Raw genomic sequence first — 25,677 nt, forward strand, 5'->3', positions numbered from 1 at the left:
ATTCTGCATTCCTCATATGTTGGGTTTGGAGCGACAGGCAAATTCACCAATAAAAAATGCTGTGGCTTGAGAGCTGAAATAGACACTGTACCAAAAGCATGTTTATTCCCATTGTTTGCTACAGCAATGAGCACATAGATACTGAAGTATTTAGGTTGGGAAATACATAGAAGTGCTTAATCTTTATATGTGACTTACAAGAGAAGCTCAGATTGAGGAATTGTGAAAATGACCATCCAAGTCAGAACTGGGCTGCCAGCACACTCTTGCTTTTATGCCACAGATATAGTGTGAATCGAGCCCAGCTCACTCTTTCTAACAGTCCAGGACGTCCTTTCTCAGTGTGCTCACACACAGGTTGGGAGCCTCGCTGTTCCATGATGAAACTTGTTTTTTTATGTACTTTTTTAAAAGCAATTTGTTTTCAGGAGAACTATGCAATAGTTTTTAATCCACATTTTAGTGCAAGGTTAATTTTTCCTTTATAACTTTTCCTTTATATGGATTTTTTCCCCTGTCATACCTGGCTAGTACTGACATACTACTCCCAGCCACGGCAGGAAAAATGCACTAGACTCCGTCGCAATCCTCGTTTCCCAAGTGCCTTCTCAGAGAGCTACTTTTTTCCCCCTCCCGCTACAGCACAGGTATCTTTTTCCTCACTCGGACAACCCGCCAGAGGCTAATTTAAATGGGCGAGCGCACTTCCAGGCGGGAACGCTTCCCGGCTCCGGGAAGCTCGCGGCTCGCGGGGCTCGGGGGCTCCTCCCGGCCCGCTCCCGCTCCCGGTCCCGGTGCCGGCCCTGGCTGCCCACCGGCGCCGCTCGCTCCTCTCTGTCCTCGGCGGAGCGGCGGCGGGGCGGGCGGGGAGTGTGTGCGGGGGGGCAGGGGTGTGTCCTGCCCTCCTGCTCCCTGCCCGGGGCACCGGGCTCTGTCTGCTCTGCTCTCCCGGCGGCGCGGCTCACTCGGCTGGCCGTCCCGCGGCGGGACGGGTCGGCTGCCCGGGAGCCATGGCTCGGGAAAGTTTGCCGCTGCTCCTGCTGCTGGCGGCGCTCGGCAGCCGGGGACAGTCGCCGTCGCCGCCGCCGCCGCCGCAAAGAGGTACAGGGGAGAGGGAGCCCGCGCCTCGCCCGCCCGGCCGGGACCGCGGAGGGGACGCGACCTCGCCGCCAGCTCGGGGTCCTTGTGGTGACGGGAGGGACGAGGGGACAGGGACCGAGCGTGACAAGTGACCCCCAGGCTGCAGAGAGGGGACTCGGCGGGCCGCTCCACCGCGGGTACGCCGGCGGCCGGGCCCAGGAGGGGCTGCTGCGGGGGCTGCGCTGCGGCGCCGGCACATCCCTGACTGGACGCTCAGGGGGAAATCACGCAGGAGAGAGACCGCTGGAGGACGTGCCCCGGTCCCCGGAGCGACCCACAAGCGCTACGGGCTGATCTGCTGGCATCCCTCCTCCAGCCGGGATGTGCCCGTCTGCTGGCATCTCTGTGACAGGGGAAGCTTGATAGGCTGTGTTGAAACACGTGTGGGCTGCCTGGGCTGCTTTTAGTTCAGGTGGCAATTTGATGCACTTAGTCCGTCACAAAGCTTTTCTCCGTGTTAAAAACTAACCACTGGAGTGGGAACAGAATCAATTGTATATCGGATGGGTACTAAATGTCTTAGATATACCATTATCATGCATTATGCAGTGTTTAGGCGCGTTGACACTACCAGGGTGTTTTTTGTTTGCTGTTTCGGTAAGTGTTCTGTGGAAAGGTCAAAAATTATGTTGTACAGGTATGGGAGAAATAAGCTTTGGTCAATTTTACAGCTCTCATAGGAAATCCGTAAAACCATTTTTCAGCCCACAATATTCCTTCTGGTGCTTATATTCGTGCTTTTAACATTTTTAACTTTGCTGAAATGAATTCAGTTAGAAGATACTGTGGGTGTGTCAAAATAAAATTAATTCAAGCCCCTGGATTAACAGCTGTCTTTTCTTTGACCCTGATGCCACGTGATAGGGTGAACATTATGGATTAGGAATTTTTACGGTTTAGGGTTTACTTTGGAAAACATGATGCACTGACAATTCATGAGAAAAAGTCTTGAGCAGCTGACTCCTTAATATGAAGTTTACTGTGTGAGAATAAATGGCAGTTGATCGAATGCCTGTGTAGATAAAAACTCATCCAGAATTAGACTGCTTTTAGATAATATCTTATTGGTAAACATTTGAAGGAATTGGGATTTTAAAAGTAGAGCATTTAAAATACGGTACATAATGTATTTTCTTCTTGCTGATTTTTTTCCCCTAATTTTTTTTTGGCCAATATTGATATGGTATTTCTTTTAGTATTCTCTCTCTGTCTCACGCACATACACAGAGAGACTTGTAGAGAATGCCCTTTTGTTTATGCAGTATCATGGTTTCCTTTAACCTCAGTAGTGAAGGGATATGATAATTATTTCCCTTTTAAATTAGACGTGGGTGTGTTTGGTGTTCATCTGCTGCATCTCTGATATTATAAGTGAGTTTTGGTAATTCAGTGAGGAATCTTAGGACTTTTAATTAAATGTTAATGTGGTGATGGGACCTTCTAAGCTTAGCAGTTGAATTCAAGTCCTGGCCTGCCAAACTTTTATGCCATTTAGTGTCTTCTAAATTTCTTTTTAAGGTCTGTTGCAGCTGCTAGGAGGTGCTAGCACTATGTAGATGTTTCTGTGTTGCCCACTACAGATAAAGCAGTAATGAACTCCTCTGCAATGCAAAAAGTTAGGAAAGTCTGACTTCACTGAAGTCCTGGGGGATTTTTAACATGTACAAGAATGTTACTGGACCTGTGGTTTATATCTTCAGACTTAGAGCTTTTGTTTTTCAACTTAAATGTTATTTAGCAATAACCATAGCGTTAGATGCTAAGTATTGCTTACTAATTGTTAGCAGTTGGATGTCTGTGGATAAAATTATGTAACAGAGCAGCAACGCTTTGAAAAACAGTATTTGAGACATCACAATGAATTCCCATGTTGTTTTATAGAACAGAACAGTTCAAGAACATTTTGCACCTCAAAGATGGGAACAGTCTGTATTTTTTTTTTTTCTGTTCTTGTGGTTAATTTGTTTTTTTCCTTTTTAAATTGTTAGAAGACTTACTGTGGTCAAAAACCTGGAGTTAATTTCAAGCTGGGTTTAATTTTTTTTTTTTTTTTTTTTTTTAGCCACACATATTATCTGTTCTTTTGTTGTTTGAACACTAAATAGTCATGCAGAATTTCTGTCATGGTTTAACTCCAGCCATTGACCAAATACCACACAGCCCCTTACTCACTCCTTCAACAGCAGGGCTGTTGGGAGAAAATCAGATTGGTAAAAGCTAGAAAACTCATAGATTGATATAAAGGCAGTTTAATAGGTAAAGTAAGAGCTGTGCAGGCAAACAAAGCAAAACAAGGAATTAGTTCTCTGCTTCCCATGGGCAGGCAGGTGTTCAACCATCCCCAGGAGAGCAGGGCCCCATCACACCTTACTTGGGAAGACAAAAACAATCTTTCCAAACATCTCACGCTTCCTCCTTCTTCCTCCCACTTTGTATACTGAGCATGATGTCATATGGTATGGGATAGCCTTCGGTTATTTGGGGTCATCTGTCCCAGCTGTCTCCTCCCAGTTTCCTATGCATCTCTGGCCTCCTCATGAGCGTGGCAGTACAAAAAGCAGAAAAAGCCGTGGCCCTGTGTAAGACCTGCCAAGTAATAAGAAAAACATCTCTTTATTATCCATCAGTGTGTTGAACACAAATCTAAAACACAGCCCCGTGTGAGCCACTGTGAAGAAAATTAACTCTACCCAAGCCGAAGACAATGCAATTTCTCAGAAAATGGAAGAAACACAACCAGAAAGGCATGTACATTTTTCTACAGTGTTTCCTAAAGGTGTACATAACTTGCAGTTAAGGCATACTGACCAGAGTGGTGTGTAATGTTCCTTTGAATCTTGAACCTTGGTTCTTCATATTTGGTGTGGAATGAGAGAGAAACAAAACAGTTTCTAGATGGCAATTTAGAAAGTAATGTAAAGTTTCTTTCGATCTTGAATTCATGCATTTATAAAAGGATCTCAGTACCTCTTATGAGAGAGAACAGAAGCTATGTGTCTGTGAAAGGTGTGAATAGTAGGGACACGGCTGAGGAACAGACACTGCACAGTAACTTAATCTGTAGTGTCAGCGGCTGACATCAGTGGAGATAATTCATGGAGTACAGGTGCTTTTAGCATGTGTGGAAGGAAGTGTAAGTTGACTCCAAGAGGTGATGTATATAGGATGCGTATAAAGTCAAAGTGAGATTTCTCACTCGAAAGAGGAATGGGGGGTGAACATCAGCAGGATATGACTAGTGCCAGTCTGTTAGGCAGTGAATGGTGTCAGGCAGGTCAATATTTTTAAGTCTCTCTGTAGGTGTATATTTTTTAAACAAGCTTCTAGAGAGTGTAGTTCAAAACTGTGTTCTCTGTGTTACGTCCTTGTGATTAGGACTTAGAAGATTTCTTCCCACATACAAACCTGTGTGTATGTTGTACCCTATACTCTGAAAAGTCAAGAGACAAAGGCTAAGGACGTAAGTTTAGTATTTCAGCTCCTAAGAATGAAGAATGTTGTGTAGACTTAGATTATCTTTTTCCTGAGATAAAAAACACCCCAAATGCTTTGTTTATGTAATTTGTTTAAGCAAAAGTCAAGTTTCCTCTTTCTTCATAGGGATTTCTTTGGAGTGAGGTCAATTTCAAAACTAACCAACACCACCCAGCTCTAATCTTGTAATGGAGACCATTTCTATCATGGCTGATGGCTTTTAAACATTCAGAGCATTCTGCGGGCTGTATTTGGAGAACAGAGCTTGTAAGAGATTTAGTTGGTAATTTTGCATTGTACTTTCCTGAGAAAACAAGGCTTGTTTATCATTATTGTTTATCAGCTTGTTCTCACTTAAATTTTGAGTCTGTTACCCAATATCAGCAAATATAAAAACAGTGCGAAAATCTTTAAGGTATGATCACTGAAAATCAATAGCTATTTAAGAGAAAGAGTCCCTAAGTAGTTTATCTTCTCTAGGAAGAAAGGTAGAATTTAGCCATTATCTAACCCATTCAGTCCATGTAAGTCAACATGTGTAGAATTCATAGGCAAAAATATGAAGGAGAATACGTCCACTGTGGAGGGCTGGCGTCTTAGAATGCATAAAATTGTGTATTTTTTTTCTTTTTTTTTTAAAAAAGGGCTTGCTCAGTCCAGCTTCAGGATTTTATAACAAGTAACAATCCTTGCTCACTGAAGGTGTACTGCACTATAGTACATTCTGTGTGCTCCCTTTTCACAGTCAATCTACATGCTGTTTAATGTTTTGGCTTATAAATTTTTGGTGATCTGGAAGTTAAAATTTCTGTTCCTTTATTATTATTAATATTTTAAAAAATGTATGTGTACAAGACCATAATCAGTTCTAGCAACTCTTTTAGCAGTATTTACTGCTGTCTGATCAGTGGGGATTAACCAGCCTCAAAATGCTGGGAGATGCTGCTCTCAAAAATATGTTGTGATTGCTTTTAACTTTTTACTTCAAAGCTGTTGTCCATATCACTTTCTTGTATTTCAATAACTGGCTGAGAAAGTGGAGGCAGAGGGAATTAATACGTGCTTAAGGTTTAGAATGTGAGAAGTAGTGAAAGGCCAGCCTAAGGTGTTAGAAATAGGTAGAATTGCCCAGACTAACAGGAGACATGAGTTTTTTGTGTACATGCTTTAACTAGAAATAACCACAGCCAAAGCAAATGAGGTAGGTCTTGTACAAGAATGTGTGAATTTCTCCAAGCAACAAATAAGAACGTAAGTTGGTAAGACACACTTTATATTTAACCTCCTTATTACTAATTTTTCCTCCAACTTTTTTACATGAGTCATTGTTATTAGGCTTGAAATGCTAAAGTCAGAACAGTGGTTCTTTAACCTGTTCCAAAAATCCGCTTTAAAATAATACAGCAAACAATCATTTTTAATTAATTCAGGCTGGAGGAAGGAATCCACCCACACATGTTCTAATTTCTTATCCAGCTACTTGGACTGACAGTTTTTTGAGATTATCATATTTTGGAATAAGAGGCAGCTTGAATTCCTGGTGCAGGGTGGATTTTACTTTTCTTTTCTTTTCTTTTTTTAATTTTTTTTTCTGCTCCCCTCCCCCCGAAGTCCAGACTCTTCATATTTACAGGTCATGGAGGTGATAGGAGACAAATACATGCAAATGTGAACCAGTGTGCATGCCTAATTATCTCCTTTTCTTTCCCAGTTTTTTTTCATCGATAATAACATCCTTAATTACTGGATATTTTTCTCCTAACCAAGAGTTTTGTCTAGAATACGTGAGCTCATGTGTCACACACTAGTAACTCAAGCCACACTAGCAATCATGCAGACCAAATTTTGCTAACAGATGTAAAATACAGACCAAAATGTTATGTTTGTTAAACTTTGTATTTATTCCTTCCATGTGTTTGAAATAGGAAAGGGAATTCCTTGTGTTTGCCAATAAAGCTATTTCATGAGCTGGCTCCTGCTGATGACTACATGGTATTCTCTTCTAAGAGCTACTGTAGTTGATAGCCAATTCCTAGTTTCTGTTTTTGTGCAGTTTTCATGTTTTCTTTAGTTCAAAAATGTAGATAGGAGAGGTCCTGAAGAAAATGGGTTTTTGCATCACTTCTGTACTGTGGGTAAGGTTGAGATTAGACTTCTTTTATGATTTATTTTATTGGAAAAATTATAATATTTCCAGAAAAAATAACTTGGATTTGCGTGATTTTTGTACTGACACATAACAACGATCCCTCAGGATTCTTGCAACACTCAAAACAAATAACTGTTACTACTCACATTTTTTTCAGCAGTTCAGTGTCCATTAGTTACACCTAAGCGTCACAAGGATTTTCATAGGACTCTTGCTCCCTGCCAGATTCCCCTAGCAGACATTATCTTTGAATCAGACCTTGTAATAACATTAGACTGTAAAGCAGCTGTAGCAGTATTATGCCAGGGAACTCTTGTGAAATCTCAAGAAGAATAATGAACATTCCTGCAGAGTGGATTATCCAAATACCATTACAATGCCTTGTTCTGTCCCAACTGATGTACTACCATCATGATTCATGGATTTAAGATGTAATAAAAAAGAAAGTTACCTAAAAGTGAACAAAATAGTATATAAAATTTATATTTATAGCTATATTGATTGTTTTTCAATGACAAATTACTGTATCTTCTCATTGTTCACCTACAGTAAGTGGAGGTATTCTTTGGGGTCAATTAGAAAGAATTAGAAGAGTGCCTCTAAACATACTGTAATGTATTTCCCACTGCTACAGGAAAATGGAGAAATGCTAGGGATTGGCAATCAGGAGGTTAGAGATGCAAGAAAAAGGAAAGCAGAAGCCCAGTTCTTCTGCACACTTCCAGTGATAGTGAGGGTTGGTTTAGGATTTAGTTTGGTTTTTTACGTACACACCCACTCCTTAGATGAACCCTGAGAATTTTTGATGCCACTTTCAGTGAGGCTACTTTTAGGTTTTGGTGGGAGATGCTGAATGTGGCAATTTATTACTCTCTTTTTGCTAACTGGTCAATATCTTGTAATCCTGTTCCACAGAAATGTCTGGGTAATCTCTACTGTAAAGAATTGCATTGTATATAAACTTTCCTGGAGTTTATCCTGCACTGGGAATGCTGAACTACTGCTATACATTTGTTGCTGAATAACTTTTAGACTGGAAGAAGGAACAAATAGCATTACTTTTACATATTTCTAAATACATATGATAAAATACTGTGTGGCAGTGATAACTATTTTGTGCATTTTCTGAGCCCTTCTGCAACAGTGAGTATGTGAGTAGTCTGGATTCCTCTGAAAGCCCAGAGCACTGTGGAATAAGAAGAAATTCATGCCTTTCAAAGAGTATAAAGTAACTTGGTAAAAAATACAGAGGTTTTGAATTTGGTATGTGAAACCACCAGGAATAGAACAAGTATGTTTGTGCAAATCCCAGAGCTGGTGATTGGGATATGGTGCACTTGCACATCTAATTTGACTGCGTGAATTATGCATGAATTTTTTTCTTGTCAACAAATAGATGTTTGTAGACCACCACAAGTACATTTCTTAGGTTTAACTATTTCATCCCTGTGGATCACTTTCTTAGTCAACTTTTATGACAGTTGTGGCAACACTCCAGCTGTGAATATAGGAATTCCAGCACGTAGTTCATGGCATAAAACAGTGTACATTTCTCATTGGATTTTTATTTTGGTACACTTGGAGATTATTTTCTATTAATCATTCCTTCTTAAAGATGAATGAGCCCTCACACAAAAAGGTTTTCTTTACCATGGGAAAAACACTCACACGTTTAATTGAAAAATATGTTTGTAATATGCACACTGAGCTATTCTCTTAAGCCCAATGTCTTTCTACAGCTGGATACAGCCTTCTAAATTAGTTCCATTGTATTAAGGTTGTGTGTTGTGTGGACTTAAGGTCTGTAAGTGTCACTTGTGGTATGCTTATGTAGTAAATATGAGAAATATTTTCTACATTCAGAGTAGCTGGGAAGCCTTTACATGCATGCCCTATAATCATTGATTATGCATGCAGCTTAAGCTTCTTGGCCCCATTGGAGCTTTGACATAGGGAGTAAGTCAGTAATTTACCAGAAAAATTAATAGTTAAATGCTTGTATCAACTTCATAACTTGCTAACTGGAGGAGAAAAAGTTCTGAATATGCCAGCCATATTGGTAGGAGATATTTAGAAGTGACTTTGAAGCTCATAGTTTAATTGGTGAAAGAACTTCTGTGGCATATAATAGTGATGGGGAAAGTAACAGTAACAATAATCATAATCATCTGCATCAAGAGCTTGAGGCAGTTCTTGGGGAAATGAGACACTGTCTCACAAGAATAAAGTGGAAATCGAGCTGTTAGACTGAGTCATTTGTCTGTCCACTGCGGATGGTCCTTATCCTTTGTTCAGGGTTGGTACATTCATGATTTCAAATTTGGCTGTATTTCTTAGAGAATAATATCTAAAGGAATCGATGGATACACCTCATTCTAATATGTTAGTTCTTCATGATAGTCACACATTTGAAGGCTGTTTGAACAGTACTTTGCTTCCGCTTGCAATATATATTTGTCCCAAAATACCTGTTTAAAACTTCTCTAATTCAGAGGTTTTTATGTAGCTACTTGTTCTGCTTTTTTGCCTGCACCTCAATTAAGTCCCATAATGTCACTCAAAATAAAAAAATCACATGTGCCATAAGAGAGAGATCAGTTTTTGGTTTAGTATACTACTTTGGACAGAGTGCAAAACTGTGTGTATAATTTTTGCACAGTGTTTTTCATTATCTATAAATCTGAGTTTTGTTTTAGTTATTCGTGACTTTTCATTTGAACACATAGCTAATAGGTACATGTGAGATTACAGAAACGTACAGCTTGTCAGCATTCATTTTAAAAAAACATTGAGGAACATAATGTACTTGATAAAAAATTGGGAGGCAAGGCTATTTATGCCTGTCTGTAAGAAGAAAAATAAAAATAATTAGATATTCTGTGAGATTACTGCTAAGAAATGAAGCTTTTTGCTTCAGAAATTAACCTTTGCTGATATGAAACCTTGTCTTTCTATTCCAGGCTCTTTGGGACTAAGATAGAAGTGCCACATAGGCAGAAGGTGGTATGGTGCTGGGTAACATGTATAAAATAGTTGATGAGAAAAATCGTGCAGTTGATGAGCAAACTAATGAAAGGTACAGAGTAATTTCTGATTGTGTTTAGCATTGTAGAAAATGTAGACAGATAACATCCTTGGGGTTTTGATCTAAACAGATACAGGAGGATGGAAAAGCTGATTTTTGTAGCTATCAACTCTGGATATAGGATTTGCTGTTAGCATGAAAATGTTTGTGAAATCAACTTTGATACAAATTAATTAAAGTTGAAGAGTGCTTTTAACTCAATAGCTGTAGGAGAAACAGGTATTTGAATTCAAGGCTTATGGAAGGTTGTAAAGAATTTGGCATGAAAATGATGATAAAGTAATGGCATTATACAGATTGTTGAACAGGTTATATTAACAGCCTCATTAGAGGAGAAATAGAAGGCAACAAACATGATGCTCATATTTAAAAAGGCCTGCTGTGGTAAACGTAACTGTAGAGCTAGAATTGAATACATTTGTAGACATATTTAAGTATAGAATTAGTAAAGGTGTGGATAAATATGTTGTGTTGGCCAGATCCAGTGGTTTTTTTTATATTATATGGAGAAAAAACCTGTCAAAGAATGTGCATCAGACATAATAGTAAACACTATAATAGTAGACTTTGGTTTTCAGAAGAGCAGTTGGGACTATGTCTGAGTATCATAAACTATGATATCACAGAAAAAAAGACAAGAACTCACTTTATGGGAAAAATCATAAAGGTTTTGACAAGTTGTATGCCTGTCTGGGATGGAGTTAGTCTTAAATTGAATTGATAGATGTGAATATTAGTTACATTGGAAGCTATTCAGTAATTTTTTGTCATTCTTATAATGGTCTGCTCTTCTTCACTTAATGTGAGAGAATGCAGCATTCAGCTAAAGAGAGTTCAGCTAGTTTTTTACAACTCAGTTATTAAATATCCAGTAAGTAGCAAGTGTTCTGCCTTATCTAAGCTGCTATGACTGGTCATGCGTTCCAGTTCTACAGACAATCATTTATAGACCATCAGTTTCCATATATATCTCACCATCTCTGTGGAAGATGGGATAATTTGTAGGCAGTCTGCTTCAAAAATGGTGAAATGTGTTGTGGCTTGGATGTAGACTGTGCTTAAATCATCCACCTCACTTCTGTATATTTGTGAAAAAGCTCATGTCACATTTCTCACGCAAGAAATTCTCAGTCTCACTTTTCCTTAATTTTATTTGTAAATATTTTCATGGAAAGACTTATGCCTGGAAACATTAAGAAGCACAGCACAGAAAATGTCACTGAATAGGCAGTTTGAATAAGTTTGGAAAACTAAGGTTTAAATAGATTTATAATTTACATAAATACAGGTTTGTATAAGTTGTTGCAAAGTGGAAACAACTCTTGCTGTAACATGCATATTATGGACTTCAACTACTGCCCCTCTTCCTCTGCTTTAACAATCACAGAGTGACTTGGATTGGAAGAGACTTTTAAGATCACGTTGTTCCAATGCCTTTGCCATGGGGAGAGACACTGGACCAGGTTGCTCAATGCCCCATCCAGACTGGATTTGAACACTATGGTATATCCACAATTTCTCTGGACAGCCTGTTCAAGTGCCTTGCCATCCTGATAGTAAAGAATTCCTTCTGTTTATCAAAAAAAAAGCTCTTGTCTTTGTTTGAACCCATTACTCCTTGTCCTGTCACTATACTTCATGATGAAGAGTCCATCCCTGGCTTCCCTGTAGGCCTATTTCAGATCTTGGAAGGTTTCTCTGAGATCTTCACTCAAGCTTTACTACTCTAGGCTGAACAGCACTGATGTTGCTGTTATGACAACAGAGTTTTCTTCCCGGTAGCTGCTGCATGGGCTCAATCAGTTTTGTGCCAAAGTAGCTGAGTGGCTGAGCAGTGTGTGCCTAAGGTAACTTAGATAGACCTCCCTGGGTGAAATGTGCCTGTAGGAGCCTTTTTACTGCTCAGGTGCATGATGTTGCACATGATCCATAAAAGGTGAGCACTCTCTTAAGCTACTCTTGTCCTGTAGTGTAATGTAGTTTCTTGGAATTAAAAGGAAATTTAGCTGAAAGGTATGAAAATAAATACTTCCAATTGTCTGAAAATCCACTGATGAATGAATCCATTAATTGACCTAAGTATCTTTGTAATACATCATTTGGTTTCAAAGTGAGTCAACATTATTAAGACAATCTAAAATGAGTTGAAATTAGTTTCCTCAATCAGTTTATTAAAACTCAAGTAATTATTAAATTTTGTGTTAAAAAACTGTTATATTCTGCATAGCAGACCTTTAAATCACTTCTGGAATGAATTTAAAAATTTAGGATATGTCTACAGTATGACAGTTTCTCTACAATTATTTCCTGGAAGTGAAATGGAGCTTGTGTATTCCCTGTTAAACCAAATCCACAGAGAGTCCAATGAAACAATTTTCTCTCAATCACTACCTGGTTTTTCTTTATGGCTATTAGTTGAAATATATGAGTAAAATTGTGTGATATTTACATTTTGTACATTTAAGAGGAAATTAGTTTTGTTTGAAATTACAGTGAAATTCTTACTGGCTTCCTCGTGGCAAGAATTCGACTCCAAATCATTATGGAAGAAGTATGCAACACGGAACATAACATTCTGTTCTGTCTTAGTGTTCTGCTGAATGTATTTGTGTGCAAGCCATTTATTTCTATGTCTGGAAGAACAAGAGGGGCCAGAGGGTCCCAGAGGTGTCAGATGAATTGTTAAACTGAATTACTAGCTGTAGTTGAAAACTAAGGAGTGAGTGGCTACACAGAGCTATTACGAAGCATTTAGTGTTGCTTCGTGTTTCAGTGAGTCTATCATTGTATCAGCTCCATCGAATCTACAGCAGTACCTTAACAGTAAGCAAAAGATTTGAGATAAACTAATCCTGGAAATGGTATGCAAAGGGGGGTTCTTTAAAATTACGAATACAGATCCATAGTCATCTCTTTTGTTAGGATTTAAACTTATCTGTGTCGAATTTGAGATGTTTTCACTGTATCAGCTGGGCTGAAGAAACAGCTGTTCTAAGTCTGTGAGGATCAAAATATTGACATGTCATCATATGGTACTTCCTGGAATCCCACTGTTCTGTTTCATAAACATTAATCACTCCTACATATGCACTTGTGAGTGTATCTATGTTTTTATGAAAAACCTGAAAAGGAGTAATTCCAAACAGTAATATAATTCTTTATGTACAAGTAATTATTGTAATTTTTACCAGTGCTAAGAAACTTCAGCAAAGGATTCAGCCTTTATTGGATAAAGTGTCTTAAGAAGTAAGCTCAAGGTTTTAGCGGCTTATTCTAAAAGAATTCAGATTAATTTTTATTAACAGAGCTAATTGTATCTGACACCCTATTAGATTTTAAGGTGGATTTAATGTGGAAGAGTGTATTTAGTATTATTGGACCTAAAGAGATTTTAAGATATGATACTTCTCATCCTTAGTTTCCACTAGGAAATATAATTAGCATGAAAGTGAATTAGTATATTTGCTTTACATTTATTTGTTTTTAAATTGGCAAGCACACACAAGCTGTTTTCTTTCTGAATATCTTTCTAGCTTTCTTAAAAAAACCTTGAAATTTTATCCTATTTTATCTCTAGCTAATGGATGTTCCCTTTTACTGAAATCTAACTAAATTTTTGTCCCTTGTGTGCTCTACTATACATCAGAGAACTTAAGTTTGATCACAATGTATATTGCTCTACCTAAGGTGTATCATATATACTGTTTAGAATTACTGAATATTGCTGAGATGCAATAAAATTCCAACCAAATTAATTATCTAGGGCTTTCAGAATTTGGCAACAATGTTGAGTAAATCTGTGTTTTTGATACTAGACTATGGGTCTGGGACCCATAAAGTGCATGTAGTTTGAAGGAGACAGATGGCCTTCAGACATGACTTAGCTGTGGCAATAGAGACTGTAAAGAGAAACAAGTAAGGAGATTGTAGCTATTCTGAGGCACTTCGGTTTTTAAAATAGGGTTATTAAGAACATTCTTGACATGAGACAGATCATATTTCCCACCATTGCAAGAAGCCTTTTTGTGTTCCAATGTTATTGTTATACTTCGTCCCCTTTCTCTGTGGAATGGTTCTGAATAACTTCCATTAGATTGAAATTTTTGTAGCTCTCTAGAATAGATGGAAGGTAAGCTAAGCTGTTCTTTCCACATTCATAAATGAAGTCTGTACAGTGCTATTTAGGTAAGTGCATTATGCTTTTGATATAGTGGATGTATAATGGAATACTGAATTAATTTTAGTATTCTAGTAATGTTATTAAGTCTTGCAGGTTCATGTCTTCCTCCCACAAACTTGTCCTTGGATCTGGCGGCTTAGTTGGTAAAAGACCTGAAAGTGAAAGATGAGGTGCATACACCTTGAATATTTTGTTTGTGTGTCAGTCTTCAGCCTCATAAAAAAGGCTCAAGAGGATTATTTTAATAGGCCTGGAAACAAAAGCAGTTCTTCTCTTGGAAATATGTTGTAGTCTAAGAAAAACATATATTTGTGCACGAATCTTTGTCTTCCCCAGAAGTGACAGTGACAGGGTTGTTTTTTTGTTTGGGTGTGGTTGTTTTGTTTTGTTTTGCAAAGCAAGAGGCTCTCTTGTCAGAATGTACTTTTAAAAAATAGCAACACGCCAGAAGTCAGATGCTCTGTGATACTGGATAGTCCATTGTTGCGTTCAGTTATTTGAAATGTGTGATGAAGGATTGTTGTTTTCCTTAAAATCTGTAGTTAATCTCCTTGAGAGAATCTGGGGTGAGGTTTCCTTCCCAGATAGGAGTATTCCAGGAAACACTTCTGGCTGATGCTTTTTAAGCAATGCATGCCATGATGCACAGATATATATATCTGTTTCACACATATTCTGTTACTCCAGTCCTGGTGAATATGGATGATTAGCCCTACATGTATCAGCTGACTAGAAAAATAGGAACATGGTGAATATGTGGTTTTAAAATGTGGTATTTGTGTTAAGCGATTCCCAGTGGTGCAGAGAGAATGGTGAGGCTGTGGAAGGAGTTGTGTAAATAGAGATACTGTCCTTTATTTAACAGTGGTGTACTTTAAGTGTCCTTGTTCTACATGCTCAGTATGGGATTTTTGACAATTATCCACTTATTGTTTTAGAGGAATGCTTAGTGTTTGCAGAATCAGGCCCCAGAAGGACAAGTTATGCATGAAAGGAGCAGAAGTTTAGTGGCCTTGTAAATCAGGTCACTGCCTAATTTTTTGCCTTTGATAAAAAACTCCTGTAAACTTGATATTTGAACAACATAAATAGGAAGTTATAAATTTAAATAAAGGTTAAAAAATAATGCCCTAGATTTGCATCTGGATTTTGTTACCAGTCTTAGAATGCTGCCCAGAGCAACAGCATGCCGCATGGGAAATCTGATAATGTTGTGAATCTTTCAACCTTATGCATTCTAATCTGAGTGTGGTTTCCTGTAGTATTGCTGATATGCCAGATAAAACAAGCTTGGATCCAAAATCAACCTCTGTTATAAATGGTTGCTCTCTGTTACCCCTATTTGTCCTGTAATCTGTGATTAACTGTTCCCTAACACAAAAGGGAAAGCATCATTATATTTAGTTCTGTGTGTAGACTTGCTTCCAAGTGGTAAACAATTGCTGTTTACATGACTGTTTAGTTCAAGTGCAGTTACGTTTTATTTTATGTTACATTTAGGTGCAGAAATACTTATATTTAAAGCAGCATCTTCAGGATAACTAACTGCTTTCATGTTTCTTCACTGGCTGTAAAACTTTTCACCATGGTGATGAAATTATCATGATTTGGCTCCCTCAAAATAATTTAGTTGAAATTATGTACAATAGGTTACTTATGAAGAATTGAACTCCAACAGCAAAATTTAGTATGAACAAACAAAATTAATTATTTTGCTCTTTCTGAGTGCTAAGTGGAATTTATGAATAAAAATACCAAGAGCTGGTCACTTTCATTCCTTTTTTGCTGTCTGAGCAGACTTCCATGAGATGTTTAGATATGAATTCCAAAATTCACATTTCCTAATTATACTTGGAGAGTTTTAGTGGTTTCATGCTTTAAAATATGTAGTATTACACAGTAGTTCCCTCCATTTCACTTAAGCATTTTCATATTTGTAAAGAAACAAGCAAGTTTTGCTGCTCTTATGCTAGAAGTTTCTTAACATTGTATTTGACTACTTTATATGGCATTTCGAGAACATAACCAAAACCAGAAAGCTGCCACAGAACCCCAAGCCATTGAGACATGAAGTGTTGGGGGAGTTAAATTTGTGCAAGTTAACATCAGGCATGTAACTTGTTTAGGGAGATGTTCTGTCAGTCATTCACAGAGTTGTTTTACTTCATCCAGAACTTCAGAGTACAAGTTCGAGGTATTCTGACTTTTCTTCTGGAGGAGGCTTGCTCAGGTTTAAATAGAGAGATTAACTTCCCCAAATTTAAGGGCTTTACTTTCTTGCCTTATACCCTGATACTGTTAGAAAAAAGGGAGGTCATGAGGAAGGAGGTAATGTGATTGTGGATTAGTGGATTATATGATTAGCAATTGAGACCAATCAATACTATTTAGATAGAAGGGCAAAGAAAGAATAGTAATGAGAAAAAATATTGATGACATTACAATATACTTTTCATGTTGAAAGACTAGACTAGACTAGTCTCCATAACTGAGAAATGCTCCCTTTTGTTTTCTGGATCAAATTAATATTCAAAAATTCAGGAGAACAGGTTGAATAAGTGTGAAAATGCCTACTCCTTCCCTCTCATTCTTAAGTAGTTCGAAATTTGGGCCAGTGTCCTAGGAGTTGAAAAGCATTTAAATCCTTTTGGACAATTATGGATCAGTCTTCTGTATGGAACAATTCAATTCTGTATTGAATTGTTTCAAAATATATATTTCTGATGCCTTATTAGATGTGGAAGGCTGTCAAAATTCACAATTCATGTGAATCACTTGATTGAGGTGACAGTAACTGAAGTCTTAGAATATTAACAATACTTGAAGTATTGCTAGAAGTGAAGTTGAAATAGCCAGAACTAAAACAGTCAGAAGCTGAGACCTACTCTGAAAAACTCAAAACTTCCTTTTTTTTTTTTGGTGCTGTCATTTTTGAATACTACATGTTGACTTGACTATATTTTGTCTATAGCTTGCTACAAGTACTGCAGGCAAGCAAAGTTGATAACAGTATACAAAGACAGAAGTAAAGTTTTCAGTGGCAAAACTGGCAATAGAAACCAAAACCAATGTTTTCCATAGCCATTTTATTACACAGCTATATTCACTGAGAGTTAAAAAGACATGGTTTTAATTTGCTTTAAAGCTCAGCTTTTCTGTGAAGAAATTGCATCTGTAAAATATTACTTACAGCTGTAGTTATGGTTTCGTGATAGTAGTTAAAGATTGCTCTTATGAAAGGAAAAGGAAGCATATTTCCAGCTTTTAGTTTGAAATACGTGTAAGCCAAATTCAAGAAATAAGTATGATTGTGGTTTTTGTAAACCCATGAGAAGATAAGAGCAGGAAACACTTGTTCGTCTCATAATGGAGCAGTGAAAATGGTAGTTTCCATCCTATAATAATTTACTTTGACCTGTCTCGATAGGGTATAGTATTCTGCATACCTGTTAGGAAATTGAAGTCTGTAAAATACTCCATACATCAGGATTACAATGTCAGGGCAGAAAGCATAATAACATGGCAGATTTGGTGTAGTGAGATCCACATGCCTAGGAACTCACAACAGCAGAATGGTTTTCCAATGTTATTGTGTAAAGTTTGCTGGTTATTTTTTTAATTTCTATTAAATTTAATTTCTATCTTTTTGAAAAATAAATAATCCAAGAAATCAGAATCATATCTGGAACTTGGCTTCATGGTATTTATAAAGCAAAGATAGTACCTAATTCCAAGCAATGATGTCTTAAAATTGAGATTTTCTGTATTATGAGACTAATCTTAAGGCATCTGAATTTGCAAAAAAACAGGCATATAAACAAAGTCTCCTGGAACACATATCACCAATACACAACTTTTCATGGCTACTCCCATACTTTTCTTTTCTCTCCCCTCCCAATGGAATTTTCCCTTCATAGGCTTTTGGCGAGCAGGGATGATTTGTAAGATCTAAAATAGGCTCTTGGTAAAGACTGGGTTTTAATAAGTGGTAGGTTGCCACATGCCATAAAACTTTCTGAGGAAAACTGGTGAAGTTCCTTCAGTTTCTTCTGTTATTTTCCCATTTTTCCAAGGGCATGGGATATGATCAGAATTTTTGAAAATGTGAGTTTATGTTGTAAAATAGAAATGCTGTGTTTCATTTGTGTAGCATGACAAACCTCAAATATTGTGAAAGGAGCAGCTGTGTGTGATCTCCATTACCTTCAGAGAATAGGTGCGGTTCATGCTTACTACCTCACTAGATTTGTGTACTTTTATTTGAAAGGAACTTGGCAATCTTGTCACTGAACTTCAATAAATCAAATATAATGTAGCTGTTTTACTTTGAGATTTTTTTGTACTTTCTAATCTGAAGCAGAGCCAACAGAAGATTCTTTCCCTCAATAGCATCAGATATGAAAAACAACTGTTGTTGGGAAGTCTGCCTATCCTTTTGAGTATACGAATTACAATTATGCATGACCCGGAAGTAAATGTTGAGGTTACTGTGGAGGGTGTGGCAATTGGACTAGCACAATTTAAATGCCTTTTCAGCATGCCTCAATTTTTGGCTTGTAGAGGTTGAAGAAGATGTTGAGAACTGGGAGAGGCAGTATTTGTGGTGCCTTTCCTTAAACTCTCTGCAGCATATGGAACATACATAAAGTTACCTGATTAGCAGAGATCTGTGCACATTTTTATTGAATGTGAAAAAGCCAGATGAACGCCAGATACTTGTTTCTTAAAGCCTTTTACTAGAATTTAATAATTTTTGATTTGGTGAAAGAGCCATAGCTCTATTTTAAGGGAATATCTAGGTCCTACTGGGCATGATGAGCCAATGTGGACACTTGATTTACTGTTTGCACACCTGAGGGCTTGGATGCTGTTTCAAGATTTTGGAAGCCTGCAGCATTTCTGGATCTGACTTTCTAAAGTGGTCTCTTCATGAATGAGGGAAGCCTTAGCTTACATACAAATGTAGTTAGGCTTAGAGTTTTGAAACAGGTATAATTTTTTTCAGCAAAGAAAAAAAATTCAGGCTTGGATGTAACAGCAGTGGTCTTGGGAGTCATTCAGGCACTGGTCTACTGTGACATTTCAGTGTTTGGCATAAAGGAAATAACAGGTGAAATAAAGGTGTCTACAGTCTGTTATGCTCGCATTGGAAATCAAACTGAAGAGGATTTTACCCTTAATCCTTTGACTTTGTTATACTTTCTAAAAAGCTTTGGATTTTGGCCTTGCAACTTATTTTCTTACACCAAAGTATGAAAAATAAATGCTGCTTACATCTTCTTTATATTTCTGTAATTTTCTCTTGTTTCCCCCCATGATAGTCCTTTTCCTATCTCTACTATCAGAAATTGACTTGAAGGTTATTTGTTATAGAAATCCTGCATTATATAATCAAAGATGACGTCTGAGAAAACATAAATCTTGCTTTTTCAGCCCAGAATGTTCACTAGTCTAGGTATTTCATTCCTTGAAAACAAGAATGTGAAACAGGGAAGACAGTAGGAGCAACTAGGATGCTACACTGACTTGCCTGCAAAATAGGTAGTGAATTAGGCAAGATTTGTCAAGATATTATAAGGCAAATCCCTGTAACTATGAGTCTGGTTTCAAGCTTTCTATTCTGTTGGACTCGGTCAGATGTAGAGGGATGAGGTAATTGAATAGACCAACTTGTTTACACACGGAAAAATGAATGAGTTTGATGGGTGCCCAAGTCTTTGTTTAGATATGGAAAGAAGGTACCTTAATAATACCTTTATCTCATCAAAAGACTCAGGGAAAGAAGTTTTAAGTTTCTGCAGCCTGTAAGGAGAAATTTTTTGAAACCCCAGTAAATTCTTGTGAAATGACATTTGTGATCTGCTAATATCCACCTTCCCTTTATACAGAACTTGCTAATAGCCACTTTCCTTTGATGCAGAACTTGATTCAGGAAAACATAAGACATTTCTTGCAGCTTGAGGTTGGTGAGGCGTTCAGGGGAGGCAAGATCTTTAAAGAGATGAATGGCTGTAGTTTGGTGGAGAAGTAAAAATTTCAGGAACATGAACTTAGAAATCTTCTTAAAGGCTTGTGAATAATGACACAGGTCTATTATGGACAGAAGTTACCTTTATTGTGTGCTGTAGATTTGTCTCGGCATTTAAGTATCAGGTATATGTGATTATTTTTCCTCTGGGTGCTATTGCTATATGTGCTATCTGGGATGTCGCATATATTTTGTCTGTATCTAAGGTACTCTCACAGGGTTTTTTAAAAATACAAGACACTCAATTCCATATTAAAAGAAACCAGGATAACTGTTTTTCTGTGGTCTCTGCAAAGACATATATACTTATAAAGTAAAAAAATATTCAGGCTTTAAAACTCACAAAATAATTTAGATTAGAATAGCTAGACTTTGTCATGGAGAATATTGAGCTACGTATGATGTTAAATAAACTGGCTTTTTGGGAACATGGAATGACTGCAATTACAGTCAATGAAGTATTGAACATTATAGCTGAACTCCACAGAAGTTAAGTTGCATTTGACATAGTCAACAATTTAACAGAGTACACATAACTCTTTCCTTCCTTCCCGTATTTGAGTGATGGTTAGTGCAGGCGTGTGGTGAAAGTAGAGATAAAGTGTATTTCTCTGCATGTGATCTCAGTGGTACTCCTGTATGAAAGATAACTTGGCTGGTACATGACAGCTCTGGTTTAAACGTGTGTTCATTTGTAACAGGATGCATGCACAAGCAGTATTCCTGGCAACGGATTCACTGTCTATATATTGTCTTAAAAGTTGTTGTGTTTTATAAAAAACATGTTAATTTTAAGTAAACGTGTAAATGTTTATTTATATAATTAGATAGTAATTTATACAGAGACTACTTGCTCAAGTATAATGTATCTATTAAGCACTGTATTAAAGGAATAGTGGGCATATATATGAATAGTGGACACACACACATATATATATAAAGCAAACTAAATTAAAACAGAATATGTGTTAGTTAAAGCCTAATCTATTTCTTGAGCAGTTCCTGTAAATCTCAAGTGCTCAGAGAATTACTGGTAGCTTACATTAAATAATAGTAACATTATTTTAAAAACCTGCTTTGCCAGTCTTACATGGATTATGAAGGTGTAGGGGAAAAAAAAAATGCCTGAACAGTTAAAAGGCTGAAATCTAAGACCAGTGATTTTGTTCTTGTCATGTTATGAAGTGCTTTGAGACTGTGTTACTCAGTCAGTACCTAGCAGCCAAGTAAATAACCCAAAGCAAGCATGCTTAAAATATCATACATTTTTCAGTTCTGTTTATGGTGCTGTTTGGAATGATGATTGCTTTGACCAGCAACTGGGGGCATTCAGACCCAAGTGCCATTTTGATGCTTTGCAGAATCAAAACTGGTCATTTGACTACCTAAATCCCATTTAAGGACCACACAATAGTTAATTAAATTGGAGGGACTTATGTGTCAGCATATGGGTCTTCCTTAGTATGCTAGAACCTTTTTTATCTAGGTAAAAAAAAAATAAAATCTGAACTGCCAAATATTGCGTGCTTCTTGGAATGGAAATAGAGTCAGAAGAAGGGGTCTGCCGTTCGGTCATGAGAGAAATAGACATAAGTGCTGGGTGGCTTGTCTCACTCTTAACTCTTCACCAAATAAATGAGCAAGTAAAAATTGTGTTTTAAATTTTAGAAGCTCCTAGAAAAAGGAAAACTTGAATTTATTTTAGTGCCGGAGGCAAAAGACGATGACAGGCCCATATAGAGTTGAAAAGCAGCTGTTGTCTGAGAAGTAGGGACAGGATGAATGGAAGGACTCAAGCAACCTTTGCATGGCCCAGATAACAAACATATAAATTCCCTTTCTGCCACTTTGCAATATTTTTAGTGCAGAAGTAAATTACAGTTTACTTGGAAGATATTTTGAACAACACTTAGTTTTCACAAGCAGATAAAGAAAGATATGTCTTTAAAAAAGGATAAGGAAGATAAGTCTTTAGCCTTTCTGTTCAATTTTAAAAATATGTTTATATTTTAGTCTTGATTTTGAACTGCTTTAATCAAAAGGTTAGGATTTCGACATTCATTATTTGAACCTGTTTTTTCTTAAATCCTATTGCCTTGCAGCACATGATTCACACCTTGGAACAATATCATTATTTTCTAATACTATTATCTTGCTATGATGTATTGTACTTTATACGTGAAGTACAGAAATTCTTGAAGATGCAATGTTTCTGTTCACTGCCAGATTATGCCTTTGGATGGTACAGTTACTCTGAAATACAATTCAACTGAAGAAGTATATGTATATTTTGAGGTTATGATCAATTTATCAGGCGTAATAGCCCCTGTTAGCATCTACCTACCATCCAATCTATAACTTCATGCCATTTATATTAAAATATGATCTATATAGTTTTTAATTTTTGGTGTTGTGAGTAATGTAATTCTTCCATATGTTTCTACAAGAATGTCATTGTGTCACTTCCTTTTAATGATTTTTTAAAACACAGTATGTACATATTTGCTGTTGGAGGGAAAATGTTTCTAACAGCCTTTCAGTGTTATATAAGGTCTTTCTGTTCTGCAGTTGCACAGTTTGTCACATCTTGTAGATGACGTAACTTACTTAAATGTGCAAGTGGGATGATTGAAATTTTGCAGCAAACAAGCCAAGTGTCTGTATTTCACTTTCCTCACCTCCTGACTTCACCTTGACTCAAAACGTCACTCCCATACTTATGCTGGAGGACTGATGTATTATTCATTTTAGCTCCCATTTTTCTTTCTGCCTTCACCAACCCCACAGAAGCTGCTGTGCATTATGGAATGTATGCATAAGGATTGTGCCATATCTGTGTAGATTGCATGCTGTGGTTTTGCTTATCCAGTATAACTTAAAGGCACAAATGAGGCGTTGAAGGCGTCAAATTATATTGTGATATCTATAAGTGCAAATTTCAATCAAATGCCACCTGAGTAAAATATTTCATTTACTGTTTGGAAGCATTTCAAGTGATTTGTGCTTGGGATTTGCATATTACAGTCAGTAGCCTTGCTGTGAAAAAGTCTTCTCATTTGAAGTGTTCTAAAATGTTAATTGTTTGGCTTTGTACAATTACTGAGGGATCTGTTGGTGTTTAGAAATGTTACACAGCAAAAAATCATTATTGTATGGGGGATGAAATATTTAAACGAGGAGATAGAAAATTACAAAAGAGTAGAAAACAAAACAAATCTCATTTTTCATGGTGAAGAGCTGCACATATTATATCATTGAGCAGACTGGCTGACAAACATAATTTCAATCTTCAAACTACCCTGCTATGTTCAATACTATAATAAAAAACCACCAGCCTTTAGGTAACTAGAATAGGCTAAGTATCCACCAAACACTTTAAGCACTTTAATATGATCAAGAATAAGACTGGTTTTTGTTTAAATTGGTTTAAAACATAGTGATTGATAGTGACTTCTCTTAGAGATGGGTGAAGAAGGGTTATCATTCTGCATCCTCCTGTGCAATCCAAACAGTCTTTCCCCCTCTAGAATGAAGGTTGACTACTTTACAGTATAGAAAGGATAAAAGACAAAAATGTGAGAGTGGAAGAGAGAATCCTGAATGAATAGGAGAAGGCACAGCTCTGAAAAATTAAATTCAGTATCTTTTTAGCACATGTAGGTGCTGACTTGCAGTCCAAATCTAAAGATTCCTGGCATACTGCTCGATTTGTTGTGTCTGTATTGTTCTCTAGGATGGCATTGCCATATGCAACTGTTCTTCCAAATGTCAGGTGTTAGAGGAGGTGTCTGACAGTGTCTGTTTTTTATGAAATAGGTCTCTCACTTCTCAAACGAGGGCTGAGCTTTTATCTCTGTTCAGTCAGAGATGTTTCGTCTTGAAAGAGGATGTTCTATGCATCAGTATACAGACAGTATGGTGGGATTAGGTAATGCCTTTCCTCTTAAAGCCAGGCTACCCATAGGTAAAGAGTACAAGGTTTTTTGGGAAAACTGGATAATGGCTGTAGTGGTAAAGCACTTCATTTGGCAAACAGACTGTATCTCATATCTATTTATTGATCCCCATACTTTTAAAGTACTGTTACATATTTTGTATGTTTTATTCACTGAATCCATAGTGAAAAATATAGGGATGCTCACTAAAATGAGAACAGGACCTTAAAACTTCCTTTAGACTGCCTTGCCTTCCACTTTTACATCCCATAGCACTCTATGTGGCTTTACAGAGAGTCAGATAGCAAAATTCACTCTGATCATCCTTTTAGGCCTAATGAGCAGAGCATGATGAAGAATAGTTTTGATTTTCCTTTTCCTGGATTTACAAGACTTCAGACTTGCATTGTGGAATAGAAAAAGGGGTCACTACAACTGTAGCAACGTTTTTGAGTGCAAGTTGCTGTTATCATGCTAGTCCTGTGCATGTGGCAAGGTCACAGATGAACTGGCAAATGAGACCTCTCCTTTGGTCTGTCTGCAGGTGAACTCTGAACAGACAAAGGTATTCCATTTCTGTTGTATTCATACTGTAAGTTTGTATAGTGCAAAAGAAAGACAAATAGAAATAAATTTTAGATCATAAAATAACTAATTTCTGTGAAATAAATCAAGAGTAGTAATGATTAAAAAAATGTTGACAAATGGTTGGTAAAGCTACTGAAGCATGCATGCAAAGCTCATGTATTGCAAGTAGGTTGGAAAGATTTGTGTAGTACCTATGTCTAAGTCTTTACTAAAGCTTATTATAATTGCCAATATTGTTGGTCTGCTACTGAAAAACAGAAATCAATTGCTAAGCAGCAGGAAAAAAATGCATAAATGAAGAACATCTTACTATCAGATTCCATCCAGTCATTTTGATTAGAGGAAAAAAGTATTATTTAAGAATCTATGTCATGAAGAAGGAAAGTAGAACCATTATTGATTGAATTCTATCAAAGTATATTTAGGAAGATTGTATTGACAAAAGAGCTCACATTTGTCCAGATTTATCTGTAATAATTTGTGTTTCTTTCCAATTCTGTTAACATACTTTTTTTCTCCCATGCAATATTTTAGTGTGAACCGTAGCAATGTAACCACAAAGACTTCTCATGTGCCTGTCAAAGATCCTGGTCACCCTACTATGAAGATGTACATGGTTCCTATAAAGAATTTTTTCTTATCTTATCCTTGGTACTTTGCCAGAGCATATAATCCTTGTCTTTCATTCAGTGGATTTTATATATACTGCAAAGAGCCAAATCTGTGTTTTAAGGCACTTCATGTTTGAATAGCAATACCTCTTTTTGCTTCATAAATTACTAGAAGAGAGGCATGATGGAAGATTGCAAATCAACTGTCTTTTTGTTGCACAACTCACAAAAAATAATGATTTTCAGTCAATGCTGTTCTCATCTGATTTGTCCTAGAAATTAAGGTTTTCTTAGGTTTTATATTAAATGTGTCTTGGAAATGCCACCTTTAGGTATGAGCTGTAAATTGAGAAAGGGTGTGAAGCCTAAAGAAGACCATGAAAAGTGGACAGTACTGATTGAGCAATCTAGACAAAATGTCTGAAGTTGCTTCTGTCAGAAAAAATGTCAGAAGGAAGGGAGGCAGGAAGGAAAGGGGTGAATAAAA

General features: G+C 37.1%; 2 protein-coding genes across 2 annotated transcripts in view; one reads left to right on the plus strand and one right to left on the minus strand.

Moving 5' to 3' along the window:
• The window catches only part of LOC136358540 (vesicular inhibitory amino acid transporter-like), a 54,183-nt gene extending 53,171 nt beyond the window's left edge, over window positions 1–1,012 (minus strand). The window contains exon 1 of the mRNA XM_066314416.1: window positions 966–1,012. Coding sequence (XP_066170513.1) covers window positions 966–1,012 — 47 coding nt within the window. The remainder of the gene's footprint in view (window positions 1–965) is intronic.
• LAMA2 (laminin subunit alpha 2) overlaps window positions 1,011–25,677 on the plus strand; it is a 335,323-nt gene continuing 310,656 nt past the window's right edge. Inside the window, exon 1 of the mRNA XM_066314417.1 lies at window positions 1,011–1,101. Within this exon, the coding sequence (XP_066170514.1) occupies window positions 1,011–1,101 (91 nt within the window). The remainder of the gene's footprint in view (window positions 1,102–25,677) is intronic.

The sequence above is a fragment of the Sylvia atricapilla genome, chromosome 3 (genome assembly GCF_009819655.1).
Source record: "Sylvia atricapilla isolate bSylAtr1 chromosome 3, bSylAtr1.pri, whole genome shotgun sequence".
NCBI lineage: Eukaryota > Metazoa > Chordata > Aves > Passeriformes > Sylviidae > Sylvia > Sylvia atricapilla.